The sequence below is a fragment of the Petaurus breviceps genome, unplaced genomic scaffold (genome assembly GCF_028583685.1).
Source record: "Petaurus breviceps papuanus isolate PSGF00001 unplaced genomic scaffold, PetGlider_PUasm1.0 90897, whole genome shotgun sequence".
Classification (NCBI taxonomy): domain Eukaryota; kingdom Metazoa; phylum Chordata; class Mammalia; order Diprotodontia; family Petauridae; genus Petaurus; species Petaurus breviceps.
Genome location: NW_027187374.1, coordinates 4,631,835 through 4,651,881, shown reverse-complemented (window position 1 = coordinate 4,651,881; position 20,047 = coordinate 4,631,835). Strand labels below are relative to the sequence as shown.

The following is a 20,047-nucleotide window of genomic DNA, read 5'->3' as shown; positions in this document are numbered from 1 at the left end:
TCACTTCCCTTACCTATCAACTATCATCAGTTTTAGGGTATGTTGTTGTTTATTTATTTTCTAGAATTCAGGTGAATTTTTCACAATTAAAGTGGATTTAAATGATCATATTCTAAATGTCTCCCTTCCTCATCTCTTTCCCAAAGAAACATCTGGACCTAGAGTCAAGAAATCTTGAGTTCAATGAGACACTTGTTACATGACCCTGGAAAAGTCCCTTAACTTCTGCTTCTGTTATTTCATTTGTAAAATAGGGATAATAATAGCATCTCCCTTTCAGAGCTGTTGTGATGATAAATTAGGATATTTGTAAAACATAGAAAAACTTGCTATGCTGTGTAAATGCTAACTTTTGTCATTATCCCATATAACAGAGAATTAAAAGAAAAAAGCAGTTTAACAAGGCTATCCAATATAATTTTAAAGGTGTCTCTATGCTTTATTTAATCATGAACTCTTCCCCTTTCCATTTTTATGTATTGGGGAAGGGTTCAAAACCAAAGGAGAGAGAGGATCCTAGAAGATAAAATGGATAATTGTGATCACATGAAACTAAAAAGTTTTTGCACAAACAAAGCCAGTGCAGCTATAATGAGAATGGAAGCAGGTAACTGGTGGTGGGTGGGTGGGTGGGTGGGGAAATCCACAGCAGATTTCTTTGATAAGGTTCTTATTTCTAAGATATAGGGGAAAATTATTCAAATTTAAAATAATAAAATTGATAAATGGCTAAAGCATATTAATAGGCAGTTTTCAGAAGCTAACAATGGACATATGAAAAAAATGTTATGAACAAATAGGATCTATACCAGGAATGCAAGAATGGTTTAATAGAAGGAAAACTATTAACATAATTGATTATATCAATAATAAAAGTTTTAAAAATCATATTATATCAATAAATAAGGGCAATTGATAAAAGGTCAAAAGCTATGAACAGGCAGTTTTCCAGTGATTAAATCAAAACAATTCAGGAAGTCATATAAAAAAATGCTCTAGGGGTGTCCAGGTGGCACAGTGACTAAGAGCACTGGCCCCAGAGTCAGGATGACCTGGAATCGAATCTGGGCTCTTATACTTAGCACCACACCCAGAAATAGCTGGCCGTGTAAACTTGAGCAAGTTACTTAACCCCAATTGCTTAAAAAAATGTTCTAAATTATTATTGATTAGTGAAATACAGATCAAAATAGCCTCAAGATATCATTTTACACCTGCCAGATTGGCTAAAATGATAGAAGGGGAAAGTGACAAATGTTGGAGAGGATGTGGAAAAGTTGGGACACTAATTCATTGTTGGTGGAATTGTGAAAGAATCTAACCATTTTGAAGAGCTATCTGAAATTCTGCCCAAAGAGTTAATATCTGTACCCTTTGATCCAGCAGTACCACTACTTGGTCCAAAGATAGTTAGGGAAAAAGGAAAAGAATCTATATGTTCTAAAATGTTTATAGCAGTTCTCTTTATGGTGGCAAAGAACTGGAAATTGCAGGGATGTCCATTAATTGGCAAATGACTGAACAAATTGTGGTATATGATTGTGATGGAATGCTATTGTGCTGTAAGAAATGATGAGCTCAGTGATTTCAGAAAAACATGGAAAGACTTGCATGAAATAATGCAGAGTGAAATGAGCAGAACCAAGAGAATGTTGTATAACGTAACAGCAACACTGTTTTAAGAGCAGCTTTGAGCAAATAAGTTCTTTTGTCTTTCGTGAATACATAATTATCTGTAAAGGACATGTGAAGAAAGATGCTATCTGCATCCAGAGGAGATCTGATAAAAGTATGTATAGAATAATTTTAAATATACATACCTATTTGTTTCTAATGGTAGATATCTCTAGGGCAGGAGGTGGAGAGAAGAAAAAAAAAAGAAATTTACATGATAATTTTGTATATTTGAAAGGAAAAGAAAATTGTGCACAGTACATTTGCAGTTTCACGTGCACTCATCTTTTTTTTTATTGTACTATGTTATAGAAATGCTTGTTTTATTCCAAAAATTAAAAATAAAACAATTTTTAAAAAATTAAAAGGAAGGAATATTCCAAATCAGATAAATGAAAATAAAAACAATACTATGTCATACTCATCAGATTAGGAAATTTGACAAAAAAAAAGAAAAGTGACACATGCTGGAGGGATTTGAGGAAAAGAGGTTTGCATTGTTGATGGAGCTGTGAATTATTCCAGTCAGTCAAGAAAGCAATTTGGAATTATGCCTTCAAAGTTACTCAGTTATGCATACTCTTTGATTCGAATATATTACACCTCTGTCTGTACTCCCAAAGAGATCAAAGAAAGAAGAACAGGGCAAATATACACAAGAAAATATTTATACCAGCTCTTTTGGTGCTGTCAAAGAACTGGACACCTACAGGGCTCCCATCAAGTAGGGAACGGCTACATAAATTATGCATAAATAAATTATATGAATGTAATAGAATATTATTGTGACATAACAAATGATGACAAGGACAGTTTCAGTTAGAATTATATGAAGTGAGCAGAAGTGTAAGAAGAATTTATATGATAACATTGTAAAAACAAAGAACTTTGAAAGCCTTAGGAACTATTATCAATACAATGAGCTATCACAATTCTAGACAATTGATCATGGAGTATGCTACCCACTTCTTGATACAGAGGTGATATGGATTAAGACATATACTAAAGACATGGCCAGTGTATAAATTTGTCTTATTGTAGTCAAAAGCAAACATGTTTTTCCTTCTTTTTCAATTGATAGGGCTAATGGTAGGGGTGGAGGAGGAGAAGTGAGAAGGGGAGAAGTAGACGTTTTTGTTGTTGTTGTTAATTGAAAAAGGTTAAAAAGGAAAGAAAAGGTCCAGTCCTCTACTGTTGCAAAGAAATGAGAACAGGTACCTTCTCTTACTTCTTTAGACCAAACTTGATCACTATAATTGGAAATAGTTTTTTTATTACTTTGTTGCACTATTTTTTCCCATTTGTGCTACTTGTATATATTATTTTCATGACACTCACTTTGAATCAGTATTCATCTAGTCTTCCTATGATTCTTTATATCAATCATATTTATATCTTACATTACAGTAATATTACATTCCTCAATCAATGGTCATCCCTTTTGTTTCCAGATCTTTGCTACAACAAAAGGTACTATTGTACATATATTGGAATTTATGATTCCTTTCTTTTTTATCATTGATCTCCTTGGAGTATATACCCAGCAATGGAATATCTGGTCAAAGATTTTGGCCATTTCATTCACTTTCTTGACATAATTGCAACTTATTTTCCAGAATTTTTGGACTACTTGAAAGCTCCACCAAGGTCTTATTAGTTTGTCCATCTTTATAGCATCCCTTCAACATCACCATTCAACATTTTATCTTTTTCAAGCTTTGCCAGTTTGCTATGTGTGAAGTAAAAACCTCAGAGGAAATGAATATTGTTAATGATGGAAGTATAAACATCAATTATTGAATTTGGTAACAGTTCTTCAATATTTATGGTTGTATGGAATTCCTTATATAAATAGAGTGAGTTGCTTTAAGATGTTTCATTGTGAAGACCTGATGGTTTTATTCTTTTCATAGTGAATTAAATGCCAAATCCAAAGAGTTACAAATGCATGTTTTAGAAGATGGGAAGTTCAAAGATAGTAAGTATTTTCAACAACTTACTTTGCTGGAATTATTTTCAACTAGTTTAGCACCCAGGATCCTACCTACTTTTAGGAAACTGAGGTACAAAGTGAAGGTATAGAGGAGAAATGATTTAAACCCTTTTCTAAAGTCAAGGCCAAGAGAAGTGTATGTGTTCAGTGTTCATAGTGCTTAGGTAATATTATTAAAATCTTAGATTTCTGATGTGAGAAATTTTTATTTAAAAAATTAATCTTTGGTTGTTCAATGTAGTTGAAATTTTCACTGAAAGTAACAACACATGGAAGTGTTAATGCATGTTTGTAAATATATTTAACTTGTCTTTAGTTAGCTTAAAGTTTTGAATGCAAGCTTTATACAGAGTACTGATTTAATATAATGTTTAGCTTTGTAGAAGAGCCAACTTTTTTTTTTAACTACTCTTAACACTTTTGGCAGCCTCTTTCACTGGGGCCATAGTGAAGCAATTGTCAGCTTTGAATTTGTTTAGCTTAAAAGAGTAAGAATAGGTGACAGGGATTATATTTTTCCAGTTTTATTCAGTTTCTTTTTTTCTGAACTTTATTAGGTAGACCTAAAATAATTTTTCTTGCACCCACTATGTAGGTTTATTTGCATCAGCTTTTTTTCTTAATTATTTTGGTACATGTTTTAATAGCAACCTACAAAAATCCCTGTAACTTGAATATGATATACATTTTCTTTATTCTTATTAATTTTCCATGTATTTGGAGTTTGATGTCATTTGGTCCATACCTATGATTTCATTGGTGTAGAAAATTCTTTCTACAAATAAGCAATTGTTCCATAAGCATCCATTGGATGGTTAACTGGGGCTGAGAGGCTGTAATTTGCCCAGTCACACTGAAGCCAGTTCTTTCTCTATTTTGATACAATACATTTTCTATTTTATTTTAGGTCTGTTCTTTGCTTTGGCAACTGTTCCTATAGATGTATTCAAGAAAAAGCCTTCTGGACAACAGTGCTTTGTTCTGAACAGTGGGTACAGCTGGGATCACATTGTGTTGGGATCTATAACTGCAGAGGTTTGACATTCTTGTCTTTTTAATAGCTAGACCTGGATTTATCCTGTCTGTTTAGTATTGGAGGCTTGTATTACCTTCCATTTATTAATATCAAATTTCCATTCTTATTATCTTAGAATAAATTACGTAAGAGTATGCATTTAGTTACTTAAAAACTGACTTTTATCTAGCATTTTAAAATTTGCTAAATGCTTGACATATGTTCTTTTTTAAGCATTACAATAACCCCATGAGGTAGATCCAACTGGTGATATTTTCTGATGAGGAAACAGATTCAGAGACATTAATTTACTTTGCCATTGTTACATAGCTTGTATAGCATTTACTATAAACTTAATGTTAACTCATTCTGGTTCAGAGTCAAGAATAGAACAAAATTGGGCATTCCCATCTAATGGTTAACAAGCAATAATTTATTTAACTATAGGATAAAAAAGATATTCAGCAAGGATACAGAATTGATTTAATTTTGTAAAGCATCCCTGCCTCTGCATTTGTCATGGGGCAGTGAGGTCAAGAGAGGAGCTCCTCATTCCCTGTACACTGGCTTTTGTACGTAAGCCATTAGAAAGCTATGTTAGTGGTTCAAACCTTAGATCCCTAGCCAGTTAAGTTTTGTGTTTATAGGTATGTGTGTATGTATATGTATATGGGTACATGTATACTTACATAGACTTGTGTGTATACCTACGTATATATGTATAAGTATATATTTATATTAAATTTGTTTTCATCAGTCAGGATCCTCCTTCATACACTCTCACTCTAACCCCCCCCTACACATTGAGAATACATGCATTAGAAACATATCGTCAATCACAGAATATTTCCACATTGACTGTATCCCCCCCAAATTTGTCTCATTCTACATTCTTAGTCCTTCACCTCTTTATAAAGAGATGGATAGCATGTTTCATCATTAGTCTTCTAGAATCCTGATTAGTAATCATTATGCTGATGAGTGAAGCACTATAGTGTTCCATCATTTATATAGCATAACTTATTTATCTATTCCCTAATTTATGGGCACCCCCTCAGATTCCCATTCTTTGCCACCTCAAAAATAGCTGCAAATAGTTTTGAACATTCTTAGTCTATTTGCTTAGGACTAATCTCTCCCTTAATCTACCCAAATCCTTCCCATCCTTCTCTCCTTTCACCCTTTCCCTCCTATTTCTCTGTTGAGTACATTTGTGTATCTGTGTGTGTGTATGTGTGTGTTCAGTTTTCATAGGTTCAAATGTCAGGCAGTCCCTCTTATCCCTTACTCCTTGTTTATATAGATATCTATTCTTGTATCCCAATTATGTGAGATCATTTTTCCTTAACCTTCCTTTCCCTTCCCTCTACCCTAAAAGTATTCTCTTTTCTCTTTCCATTCTTTTCTTAAGATCATCAAGACCTAACAAAACCCCTCCCAAACCTTGTCCAGTTGGACTCCATCTTTCAACCTTGATGATGATAAGGTTCAGAGGAATCTCCTGAATCATTTTTCCATATTTGAATATTAGCAGTTTATCCTTATTTAATCCTTTTATCATTATTCATTCATATTTACATTTTATAAGTTTCTTCTCATTCCTATATTTGAATTTCAAATACAACTCTAGTCTTTTCCTCAGGAATGCTTGATGTTCTTTATTTCATTAAAAGTTCACTTTTCTTTTTTTTTTCCTTTTTGGAGGGCAATTGGGGTTAAGTGACTTGCCCAAAATCACACAGCTAGTAAGTGTGTCAAGTGTCTGAGGCCAGAATTGAACTCAGGTCCTCTTGACTCCAGGGCTGGTACTCTATTCACTGAGCCACCTAGCTGCCCCTTGCAGATGTTTTGGAAGCATTCTCTTCATCTGTATATGTGTCTTGAGCATCCCTGCCACCAGAATCACTCATTATGTGGGGTTCTTATTTTGTTTGTTTATTCTTTTGGCCTAATTCTTGACTTGATATTAAAGCTTACTTCTAGAGGCATGGTGTGGTGACCAGTCATATTATTGCTTTCTTGAGGTGTTGAGTGTTGTATTATTCTAGGATCCCAAGGACAATCTGGGGACCTGCAAACTTTTAGTGCTTCCAAAGTAGTCTGATGTAGGGCAAAGTCTGATTGCTCTCCCACCCTGGACTGAGTTCTGCCAGCTCCTGATCTGGGTTTGGGTCTGAACAAGAGTAGACTTGTGCTGTATTCCACTATTATCAGCCAGCTGGAATTCTCCCTACTGGTTCAGTGTGGCAGAATTGTAGTGTTCTCTCACCCCCCACCCCCGCACTTTGGCCTGGGTTTCTTGTTTTGGTTATGCCTTTGCAGGCTGCGTAGATGCTGGAAGTAAGACCTTCCTCTGAGTCTAGGGTCTGAGCAATACCACTACCACTGTGGACTTCTAAACTTCTCCATACATTTACCAAGTCCTCCCCCCACCCGAGGACATAGGTCTCAGCCCCAGATCTGTGACCCTGTACTGAAGAGTGAGTGACAAGGCTTCCAGTTCACTCCTGTTCACATCATAGTCCTGATATAGGTCTGGGAGTATCCTGGTATGGTTCTAGGATCTTCTATCACTCTGGTGCTCAACCTCTTCGGGCATTAGAGTGCTTTCTTAATGACATGCTCCTGGTTTAATCCTTCTTCAGTGTCAGAAGACCTAGGGCAATGTCCTAGGGCACCTAGGACAGATGACTTAATTTTTCTGGATTTCCTCATTAGGATTGTATCTGGTGCATTTCCTAGATCTGTTGGAGAACTTAACGACACTGCTTCTAGCTACTCTGCCATCTTGGCTCCATTTCACTATTTAAGTTTCGAGAAGAGTTTCAATAACTATTAAGAAAAAAAAATAGTTGTCTTGAATGGGTGCATGGCCTTAGGAAAAAGTATTTTTAGTAAGATATTTTGCTCTTGCCACATATAGTAATATTTCACTTGTTTACTGGACAAAAGATGGTTTTTTGGTTATTCCATCCCATTTGGCCATCTCTACTGTCATACACATTTTTTTCTTTCCTACATCAAGTTCAGTTTCCAGCCTTGTAAATATACTTAACAATCAAGTTTGAACCAGGTGTCACTTTATTCTCCACCTGTATTACGTGTATATTATCTGTATAAATTCCGTGAAAGAAGTAACTGATAGCATTTTAAATATTCATATATATAGTCACTATATAATGAAATATATAAATAAATATATAATCATTTAGATTCATTTGAATAATCAGTGAAAACCATCTGTAACTTATTAAAGTTTTATTTTTACCATTGCCTCTTAAAGAAATTTAAATGATTAGAAGTAGTTCTATAGAGCTACCTCTTCAAAAATTCCAGGTAAAAGAATAAATATATCTGTTAACATAAACATATTTTTATAATGTAAATTTATCACTCTTATGATAATTAGCTTGTTTGTTTGTTTGTCTTTTTAAAGCAATCAGGGTTAAGTAACTTACTCAAAGTTACACAGCCAGTTATTATTTCTGGGTGTGGTGCTAGGTATCTGAGCCCAGATTTGATCCCCAGGTCATCCCGACACTGGAGCCGGTGCTCTTACTTGCTGAGCCATCTGGCCACCCCTAAGCAATTGGGGTTAAGTAACTTGCTCAAGGTTACACGGCCAGGTGTTTCTGGGTGGGTGCTAAGTGTCTGAGCCCAGATTCTATCCCCAGGTCATCCCGACACTGGAGACGGTGCTCTTACTCTCTGCTACCTGGCCGCCCTGATAATTAGCTTGTTTTAAGCCCTCAGGTCCACATAGTTCCTGCCTCTGCTGGCTTTAGGGAGTTTACTTTAGACCAATATAAATTTATAAATATGTTATAAATAAATAAATTTATAATTTATAAATATAATACAATTATATATTAGTAAATTATAAATTTAGATCAAAAGTTATAAATGCAATTGCAATTGTTTTGAGCCTCCAGTTAGAAAAAAGTTATCAGCACTTTAATTTACATTTATATTTTATCCCTTATTAACTCCTGGCTTCTTTGTAGTTGAAGCAAAATTTGAGTTAGAGTAACAAAGCAACAGATTATATTACAATATTTGGGATGGAGGAAAAAAGAAAATCTTTTTCTAAGAATTTCCCACAGTACCTGAGGAAGTGAATAAAACTCGTGGCATCAGCTTAGTCTTCTACTCCAAGAAAACCTGTAGGGTTGATGGTCCTCCTCCATTGCCCCTTCTTCTGCCATAGCTTAGTCTTTTGTTGGTTGTCCTTGGGCAATGAGTTTTTTCCAGCCTAGCCCTGGATGGGCTTACTTCTTCCTCTCCATAACCAGAACCTTAGAATCTGTTTCTCAGTTACCCCTTCATCTTATAAAAGTTCTTTAAGGCATGAATGAGCCTTCACCCAGTACCTTTAATTGAGGTTCACACCTAGTTCCCTGAGACTTATTGATTCAATCATGATATGCCTTCTTCGGAGGAGCCAAGATAGCAGAGTAAAGGGAGCTTTTTAGTTGAGCTTGCCCAACATTCCCCTCTAAACAACTTTAAAATAACATGTCAAATCTAATTCTTAAGCTTCGAGGCGGGATATTTTTCCACCCAATACAACTTAGAAGGTCAAAAAGAGAGGTCTCTGGCACTGGGGGCTGACTAGCAACACAGTATGGCAAAAATACTGGCTGTGGATCTTGGAAGTGGCAGAGGCAGCAGCAGCTGTACACCTGGTCTAGAAGAGACTACAGAGGACCTCTATGGTAACACTGGACACCATCTGGCAACTACATTGCACATTATCCATTTCTGGGTCACAGTTCCAGGATGGAAAGGAATTGTAGTCACCAGAGAACTAACTGGGTAAGGACCAGAGTGCAGACCAGGAAAACAGTAACCATACCTCTCCCCAGATCACACCACAGTGGAAGCACTGAAAACTTACAGACCCACAGAAACTGCTCTGAAAACAGAGCAAAAAAATCCAAAGTTTGGGATAGTCACCCCCAACCCCACCCCCAGGAGATGAGAGTCCAGTTTTAACATAAAATCCAAAGTAAAGAAACGGGCTGGAAAAATGATCAAACAACAACAACAAAAAAACTTCATTAAAAATTTCTATGATGACAGGAAAGTTTAATAAAAAAGCTCAGAATAAAATAATGACATGCAAACTCTTTAAGCAAAGACTCAAAGAAAAATGCAGATTGGACACAAACCCATCCAGAATTCTTAAAAGAGCTAAAGAAAGAGATTTTTTTTAAGTGCAAAAAGATATATTTTAAAAACCAAATTAAAACAGTAGAGGGAAAATTAGGAAAAGAAATGAAAGCAATGCAAGAAAATTATAAAAGGAGAATTAACAGCTTGGTCAAAAAGACAAAAAAAAATACTGAACAAAATAACTTCTTAAAAAACAGAATTGGCCCTCTAGTAAAAGAGATACAAAACCTCATTGAAAAAAAATTACTTTTTGACAATTAGAATTGGTCAAGTGGAAGCCAATTACTCCATGAGACATCAAGAACAATAAAACAACATCGAATGAATGAAAAAAGAAGAAGAAAATGTGAAATGATAAAACAGACTTTTGAGGAGGGACAGGGTAAAAAAAAGAGGAAAGGATAAACAGAAGAAAATAGGATGGAGGCAAGTACACAGTTAGAAATCATAACTGAATGGGATGAACTCATGTATAAAGTGGAAGCAGATAAAAGAATGTATTAGAAACAGAATCTAACAATATGTTATTTATAAGAAACACACTTGAAACAGAAAAACAAACAATTAAAATAATATGCTGGAAAAGAATCTATTAATGCTTCAGCTGAAGTAAAAAAGACAGATCTCAATCTCAATCGCAATCATGATCTCAGCGCAAAAACAAAAATAGACTTAATAAAAGATATAATCAGGGAAACTACATTTCTCTAAAAGGTACCAAAGACAATGAAATTATATCAATACTAAACATATGCACCAAATTACATATCATCCAAATTCTTAAAGGAAAATTTAAATGAATTACAGGAAGAATTAAATAGTAAAGCTATATTAGAACCTCAGTTTACCCCTCTTGGAACAAGATAACTCTAAACATGAAATAAATAAGAAAGAAGTTAAGGAGATGAATTTTAGGAAAGTGTGATGTGATAGAACTCTGGAAAAATTTTAATGGAATAGAAAGACTGTATTTTTTTTCTGTTTACTTGATGCCTTTACAAAAACTGATCATGTATAAGAGCATAAAAATCTCACAAACAAATGCAGAAATATTGAATGTAGCCTTTTCAGATCGTAATGCAATAAAAAAAATATATTCAATAAAGGGCCATGAAAAGATAGATTAAAATTATTTGGAAACTAAATAATCTAATCCTAAAGAATGAGTAGGTCAAAGAACAAATCATACAAACAATCAATAATTTCATTAAAGAGAATGACAACGATGAGACAACACCCCAAAGCAACCTAAGCAGGACTTAGGGAAAATTTTATATCTCTAAACACTTACATCAGTAAAAAAGAGAAAGAGTAGATCAGTTTATTGGGCTTACAACTAAAAACCCTAGAAAAAGAACAATTAAAAATCCCCAATTAAATACCAAAATAGAAATTTGGAAAACCAAAGGAGAGATTAATAAAATTGAAAGTTAAAAAAAAAAACTATTGAACTGAAAAATAAAACTGGGAACTGGTTTTATGAAAAAAACCCACAATAAAATAGATAACTATTGATTAACTTGATTAAAAAAAAAGAAAGAAAACTAAATTACCAGTACACCAATGAAGGTGAAATTAAAGCAATTATTAGGATTTGTTTTGCCCAATGATATGCCAATAAAACTGTTCCTCTAAGTGAAATGGACAAATATTTACAAAAATATAAACTGTCTGAATTAACAGGAGAGGAATTAGAATACTTGTATAACTCTATTTTAGGAAAAGAAATTGAAGAAACCATAAATGAGCTCCCTACGGGGGGAAAAAAAACACCAGGATCAGATAGATTCATGAACAATTCTACCAAACATTTAAAAGAACAATGAATTCCAGTACTATATAAATTATTTGAAAAAATAATGAAAGGAGTCCTATCACATTCCTTCTGTGACATAAATATGGTTTTGATACCTAAATTAGATAGAGCAAAAAAGGAGAAAGATAACTATAATTTCCCCAATGAATATTGATACAAAAAAAATTTAAATAAAACACCAGCAAGTAGGCTGCGGCAATATATCCAAAGATCACCCACTATGACTAGGTTGTATTACCAAAAATGCAGGATAGGTTCAATATTAGGAAAACTGTAAGCATAATTGACTGTATCAATAACAAAAACAACAAAAATCACATATCAAAAGTAAATAAAAAGCTATTGACAAAGTACCTATTGATAACACCCATCCCAATTTTTAAAAACCCCACAAGAAAGCAAAGGAATAAGTGGAGCTTTTCTTAAAATGATAAGTAGCATCTATCTAAAACCAAGAGCAAGCATTGCTGTAATGGGGACAAACTAGAAGTCTTTCCAGTGAGATCTAGCTAAAAACCAAGAGCAAGCATTATCTGTATGGGGAAAAAACTAGAAGTGTTCCCCATAAGATCAGAGGTGAAGCAAGGATGTCCATTATCATCATGGTTATTAATATTATATTGGAAATGCTAGCTATGGCTTTCAGGCAAGAAAAAGATATTAAAGGAAGAAGAATAGACAACAAGGAAATAAAAATATAGCTTTTTTTTAAAAAGCAGTTGGGGTTAACTTGCTCAAGGTTACATGGCCAGTTATTTTGTGTGGGTGTTAAGTATCTGAGGCCAGAACCGATCCCAGGTCTCCCGACTCTGGATCCGGTGCTCTTACTCACTGTGCCACTTGGCTGCCCCAAATAGAGCTTTTTCTAGAAGATGTGATGTTATTCTCAGAGAATCCTTGAAAATCAACTAAAAAACTAGTCAAAAAAATTAGCAACTTTAGCAAAGTCACAAGATATAAAAGAAATCCACATAAATCATTAACATTTCTAGATATTACCAACAAAACCCAAAATGAAGATATAAAATGAGAAATTCCATTTAAAATAACGGTAGACAGTTTAAAATACTTGGGAGTCCACCTGCCAAGATACACATTGGAACTATATCAACACAATTGCAAAACACTTTTCACAAAAATAAAGACAGATCTAAACAATTGTAGAAATACTAATTTCTCATGGGTAGGGTGAGCCAATATAATAAAATTAACAATACTACCTAAATTAATTTACTTATTCATGCCAGACCAATCAAACTACAAAAAATTGTTTTATGGGAGCTGGCAAAAGAATTCACCTGGAAGAACAAAAATTCAAGAACGTTAAAGAAATCAATTTTTTTAAAGTAAAGGTGACCAATATATGCTACAAAGCATAAATCATCAGTCTGATACTAGATATAAAACAGAATGTTTGATTACTGGAAAAAATAAAGTACATAAACATAAATTACCACAGTAATCTAGTATTTTTAAAACCAAAGATCCAAACTTTGTGGGCAAAAGTTTATTATTCAGTAAAAACTGCTGTGAAAACTGGAAAGCATTTTGATTGAAACTAGGTATAGGGGCGGCCAGGTAGCACAGCAAGTAAGAGCACCAGCTCCAGTGTCAGGATGACCTGGAGATCAAATCCTGGGCTCAGACACTTAGCACCCACCCAGAAACACCTGGCCATGTAACCTTGACCAAGTTACTTAACCCCAATTGCTTAGGGGAGGCCAGGTGGCTCAGTAAGTGGGAGCACCAGCTTCAGTGTTGGGATGACCTGGAGATCGAATCCCGGGCTCAGACACTCAGCACCACACCCAGAAATAACTGGCCGTGTAACCTTGAGCAAGTTACTTAACCCCGATTGCTTAAAAAAAAAAAAAAAGTTCATGACCAAGCAAGAGGATCACAGCAAGCAAAATGGATGATTTTGATTATATTAGAAAGAAGTGTTCTTACCTAAGAAAGGTTAAGTGGGATGATGGAGCCCCCTGTGCAAATAAAAAATGTGACTCTGGAAGGGAAGTTTTGACAGAATTAAATGGTAAGACTATACATATTTTTTGGAGGATAGGGAGAGTTACAAATTCTCTCTTACTTCTTCTAGCCCTTCACACACTTGTTGAAGAGCAAGCAATATACGAATTAAACATGTGAGGTCATGCAAAACATTATTTCCAAATTAGCCATGTTATCCTGCACCCCCCCCCCCCCAAAGCAAGAAAAATAAAGAATGTGAAAAAAATATGCTTCGGTCCATACTTGGAGTTAATTCTCTCCCTGGAAGTGGATAGCATTTTTCATCATGTGTCCTTTGGAATTGTCTTATATAATTAAATCTTTCACAGTTGATCATTGTTACAATGTTGTTATTACTATGTACAGTATTCTCCTAGTTCTGCTCACTTCACTTTGCATTAATTCAGATAAGCCTTTCCAGGTTCTTCTGAAACCATCTTGCTCATCATTTCTTATAGCACAATAGTATTTCATCACATTTATATATTACAACTTGTTCAACCATTGCCCAGTTGATGGGCATCCTATAAATTTCCAGTTCTTTGCCATCACAAAAAAGAGTGGCTATAAATATTTTTGTATATACAGGTCTTTTTCTTTTAAATTTGATCTCTGTGGATACAGACTTAGTATTTGTATTGCTGAGTCAAAAGGTATATACAATTATATAAATCTTTGGGCATGGTTCCAAATTATTCTCCATAATGTTAGGCCAAGGGGCAACTAGGTGGTGCAGGGAATGGAGCACCGGCCCTGGAGTCACGAGGACCTGAGTTCAAATCCAACCCCAGAGTTCTTTTGATTAGCATTTCTCTAATCAATAGTGATGCATTTAAAAAGAAAAAAAGAAGCCCATTTTGATGGGAATAGAGTGGGAATATCAATATGAATCATGGAACCTCAGGTATATGAAAACTTTACCTACTATAATGTTGATTCCAGCATTATTCTAGTGGTCCCTTTATATTTGATATGATTCATCCTGGAGCTATCCCAGACATGGATGACTTTTAAAGGACCTCTGGAAGGCAAAATAGATATAGTAATTGGTCATTTTTTATTGGTTTTCCAAAAATCTGAAGTGACCTAGTGGGAAATAACATTGCTATTCTAGGAATCAGGGAATTGAATTCACGATTCTTGAAATTAGAATTAGACTCTTGAAAACAGAGCTTAATAGAGCCTAATGCATGTGTGAGCATAAATCTACTTCTAAAAGACTCATGTCAGTTCTTTATCTGTTTTTTTTTCTTGAAGTAATGGGGAGCTTGTTGCCTCCTATTCCATTTTGGGGGCATTATAGATTGCTAGAAATAAGAATTCTAGTCTAGTAATAACTGTGTGACATAAGGGTGAGTCATTTAACTTTTTCAGCTTCTTTTACCTCATTTTTAAAATGTTGCTAATACCATCCTGAAAGCAGTGAACTAAATTGAATGACCTTTTCATGCACCTTATAAAATTTAATTTTAGGTATTTTTCTCTTTTGTGTTTTGCTGTATCCTCCAGGAAAGGGACCCTTTTCAGATCAATGGTGTCCATTTTATCCTGAGCTGTGCACTTTAATATGTCCTTTCATATTTCTTAGCTTCTCTATTAGAATATTATCACCACAAAAAGTTTTCGATAGTTCCTAAATGGAAAAAGAAATTGATAGTTACTTCAGTGGCAAAGTGTTTTTTAGTGTTCAGTCGTCACTTATTTCATTTGGAAGAGTGGGAAAACTTAAACTTTTTTTTTTAGTTCTTTTACATAGAACCAAATGAACCAAAATCATGGAAAATTCCTCCTCCTGTTCCTTCTGCAAAGATAGAAAAAGACCAAACTATGATGTCCTGTGGGACTACTAGTGGTGCCCTGATGGTCACTTCTACAACCGCTATGAAAACAAATCCTGAACTGGATGTGGGCAGATTTCCTGCATTGAATTCTGGTAAGAAAAATGAAAATCTGTGCCTCCTCTCTGAAGTTTTGAGATTATCATTTCAATATTCCTTCTAAGACCCAGGTTTTGATTCTTACTCCTTCATTTTTTGCTTTGGCAAAGGAAGTTTCTTCACTAGGGTTAGGGCTAAAAATCTTGTGCCAATGAAACAAAAGTCTATTCCAATGCTGATCCATATGCAACGCATAGTGTGAGGTGAGAGAGAGTATAAGGAGGTATAGAAAAAAATTTTAACGAGTGAAATTAAATCTATTAAATTAATTTCTTTCTTGTAAGGAAAACTTGCTCCGGTAGTGTACATCTATGCCTGGGCATGGGTTTGGGTATTTCCAAACCCAGCCAGTAATCTTTTTTTTTCATTTGAAAAATGCTATATTAACTTCTGATTTACATCATTCATTTCTGCCAGATTTTGAGTTGTAAATTTTCTCCCCATTTTTCCCCTACCCACTGCCCCAAAATAGCAGTCCCACAGGATATCCCCTCCTCCAATCCGCTCTCTCCCATATCTTCTCCCATATCCCCTTCGACTTTTCCAGTAGGGCACGGTGGATCTCTATGCCCCAGTGCCTGTATATCTTATTTCCCAATTACATGTAACATAGTATTAATAATAGTATATATATATATATATATATATATATATATATATATATTTTAAACATTTGATTTTAAAACATTGAATTCCAGATTCATTCCCTTCCTCCTTTGTCACCCACCCTTACTGGGAAAGATAAGCAATTCGGTATAGGTTGTACATGTGTAGCTACTGCAAAACATTAACATAGTAGGTATATTGTAAAAGACTGACTATATTTCCCTCCCTCCTATCCCACCTCCCACTTGTTCTATTCTCTACTTTGATCTCGTCCCTTTTCAAAAGTGGGTGCTTCCCACTTCCCTCCCCCCAGCCTGTCCTCCCTTCTATCATCCCCCCTCTCATCCCCTTTCTCCCTACTCTCCTGTAGGGTGAGATACCCTATTTAGTGTGTATGTCATTCCCTCCCCAAGCCAAATTCAATGAGAATAAGATTGACCCATTCCCTTTTGCCTTCCTATTCTTCCCCTCCATTGTAACCATTTTCCCTTGCCTCTTCTATATGATAGTTTACCCCATTCTGTCTCTCCCCATCTCTTCTCATTATATTTCTCTCTCACCTCTTAATATCACCTTTTAAGTATCATCCCTTCCTATTAAATTGGTCCTATACCCTCTATCTGTGTATACCTGTAAACATATATACACACATTCACATATGTATTCATACGCCCATATATCCTCTGATATAGACATGTATATATATATATATGTGTGTGTGTGTGTATATATATATATATATGTATATATTCCCTTCAACTATTTTCATACTGAGAAAAGTTTCATCAGTTACAATGACTGTTTTTCCACATAGGAATGTTAAAAGTTCAACTTTGATAAGTTCCTGATGATTTCTTTTCCCTGTTAGGTTCTCATGCTTCTCTTACTTCTTTGTGTCTGAATGTCAAATTTTCTATTCAACTATGGTTTTTTCATCAAGAGTGCTTGAAAGTCCTCCATTCCACTGAATGACCATATTTTTCCCCTGAAACATGATACTCAGTTTTGCTGGGTAGGTGATTCTTGGCTTTAATCCCAGCTCCTTTGACCTCTATAATATCATATTCCAAGCCCTTCGATCCCTCAGTGTAGAAGCTGCCAGATCCTGGGTTATCCTGATTGTGTTTCCACAATATTCAAATTGTTTCTTCCTGGCTGCTTGTAATATTCTCTCCTTGATCTGGGAATTCTAGAACCTGACTATAATATTCCTAGGAGTTTTCTTTTTGGGATCTTTTTCAGGAGGTGATTGGTGGATTCTTTCAACCTCTATTTTGCCCACTGGTTCTAAAACATCAGGGCAGTTTTCCTTGAGAATTTCTTGGAGAATGATTTCTAGGTTCTTTCTTTGATCATGGCTTTCAGGTAGTCCAATAATTTTTAAATTATCTCTCCTGGATCTATTTTCCAGGTCAGTGGTTTTTCCCATCAGATATTTCACATTGCCTTCTATTCTTTCATTTATTAGTATCTGTTTAACAGCATCTTGATTTCTCATAAAGTCATTAGCTTCCATTTGCTCCAATCGAATTCTGAAGCAATGATTTTCCTCAGTGAACTTTTGAGATTCTTTTTCCATCTGGCAAATTTGGCTTTTTAAGGCATTCTTCTCCTCAATGCCTTTTTGAGCCTCCTTTGCCATTTGAGTTAGTCTGTTTTTTAAGATGTTATTTTCCTCAGTCAGGCTGTTGACTCTCATTTCATAATTTTCTTGCATGGTTCTCATTTCTCTTCCCAATTTTTCCTCTACTTCTCTTATCTGCTTCCTAAGGTCCTCTGTGGCCTGTAACTAGCTGGTATTTTTCTTGGAAGCTTTTGGTGCAGAAGTTCTGACTTCACTGTCTTTCTCCTGTTCCATGCTTTGATCCTTTTTGTTCCCAAAATAGGAGTCTAATGTTGGATTGCTTTGCTTGGTTTGCTTCCTTTGCCTGGTCATTTTGCCACTCAATTATTTGACTTTTGGGCTTTTTGCCACAGTAGCACTCTGCCACCAGACAGGGGAGCTTCGTTCCAAATGCTGGGGTTTTCTCAGCTGCCAGAGGTATTAGTTGGGTGCCCTCTCTGAACCCTCCACATGCTCTGGAAAGCTGGTCGCACACCCCAGGACCTCCACCTTAGACTGCAATCCAGGTCCAAGCAGGTTAAACAAGAGCAATTACCCCTCAAATTGGTCGTTTGGTCCCCCTACACCGCAGGCCAGGAGCTGAAGCTGCCATGGGGCAGGGGCTGCACCGCAGGCCTCAGTGGCTTCTCGCCCCTATGCACTCCCACTTACTGGGTCCCAAAGTCCACACTTCACTGACCTCTCACTTTGTCCTTAGCATCTATGTGTCGATAATTTTGGAACGCCACAGATATTGTTGATCTCAAGTCCCTCCAGCCAGTGGCTGGTCAGGCCTGCCATGGGGCTAAAGCCTCAGCACGCTGCGCTGGCCTAATCCTGCTAGCCAAATCCTGCCAACCTTCCAGGCTGTCCTCAGCAGGAGGTTAGCTTCTCTGTGTCATTTTGTGGGTTCTGTAACTCCAAAGTTTGTTCAGAGTCCCCTTTTACATGAATTAGAGGTGGTGGGAGCCGGAGCTGCATGGAGGTCCTGTTTCTACTCTGCCATCTTGACTCCCCAAGCCAGCAATCTTTAAAACACAGCTATTCTTAATTTTATTAACTGATATTTCTTACTTGAATGTATCGCAGAAATCTATATCACTCAACTCACATGTGGAAGAATGAAGTATGTTAGCAAGAACATGCTATATTGTACAAGAATCCTAAATATAAAGAATTCTAAGTATAATTAAAATAATTCAAACTATTGTTGACAGTTTTTTAATATATTAGGTTTTTACCACCCCCATTTTTTTTTACTGTGATCAAATTGAAAGTAAACAAAAGTAAAAATTTATAAAGAGATAACATTAAAAAGTTCTTGAGGGGGTGGCCAGGTAGCACAGCAAGTAAGAGCACCGGCTCCAGTGTCAGGATGACCTGGGAATCAAGTCCGGGCTCAGACACTTAGCACCCACCCAGAAACACCTGGCCATGTAACCTTGAGCAAGTTACTTAACCCCAATTGCTTAGGGGCAGCCAGGTGGCTCAGCAAGTAAGAGCACTGGCTCTAGTGTTGGGATGACCTGGGGATCAAGTCCGGGCTCAGATACTTAGCACCACACCCAGAAATAATTGGCCATTTAACCTTGAGCAAGTTACTTAACCCTGATTGCTTTAAAATAAAAAAGTTCTTGAGGTCAAAACTTTGCCTTTATCAGTTGTATAAATTTTTAATTGACATTAGCAAATGGCTTTAAGTGTAACTGCTGATTGGAATAATCATTTGATTGTCATTTATAATGTAGATATGTTCTTAGCAGATTTTTCTGTGAAAACTCCTATTAAAGTCAAACTCATTGAAAAGGATATCTTGGTTCAAGCAATTTCTTGCCACAGTGCTTTCTCCTCTTCAGATACAGGTAATGTCTCTGAGATTCTTTTTTTCTCATGGCCTCATTTGATTTGTTCCTTATCCAGTTGTTCTTCCCTACTAAGTAATAACATGTTGCGGGGTAGGGGTGTGAGTGTATGATAAAGAATGAGGGAATTAGTGTAGTTGGGTCAAAAAGATAGGCTTGGTAGTATGGCTTCTACTTGGCTCAGATGTGGAAAGCTAGAATTGAACTTGGAAATATGATTAAAATGTCATTTGTTTCTTTTTTTTTTTTTTCCAAATACCATACAGCTCTTTAAAGTATCACAAAAAAAAGTGGATGGATCTCTTATATAGAGTATCTTCTATACCCATATATGTTATATCATGGATTTATTATTC

General features: G+C 35.6%; 1 protein-coding gene across 9 annotated transcripts in view; it reads left to right on the top strand.

The window, feature by feature from the left end:
* C2CD2 (C2 calcium dependent domain containing 2) overlaps positions 1 to 20,047 on the top strand; it is a 149,248-nt gene that overhangs the window by 84,756 nt on the left and 44,445 nt on the right. For 6 of the 9 annotated variants that reach the window (XR_011165815.1, XM_069074892.1, XM_069074888.1 and 3 more), the window contains 4 exons: positions 3,588 to 3,652; positions 4,575 to 4,702; positions 15,427 to 15,616; positions 19,578 to 19,691. Coding sequence is in view for 8 of the 9 variants with exons in the window: in XM_069074892.1 (XP_068930993.1) it covers positions 3,588 to 3,652; positions 4,575 to 4,702; positions 15,427 to 15,616; positions 19,578 to 19,691 (497 nt within the window). In the remaining variant the exon portion in view is untranslated. The remainder of the gene's footprint in view (positions 1 to 3,587; positions 3,653 to 4,574; positions 4,703 to 15,426; positions 15,617 to 19,577; positions 19,692 to 20,047) is intronic. The other 3 variants (XM_069074887.1, XM_069074891.1, XM_069074886.1) reach the window with 2 other exon arrangements.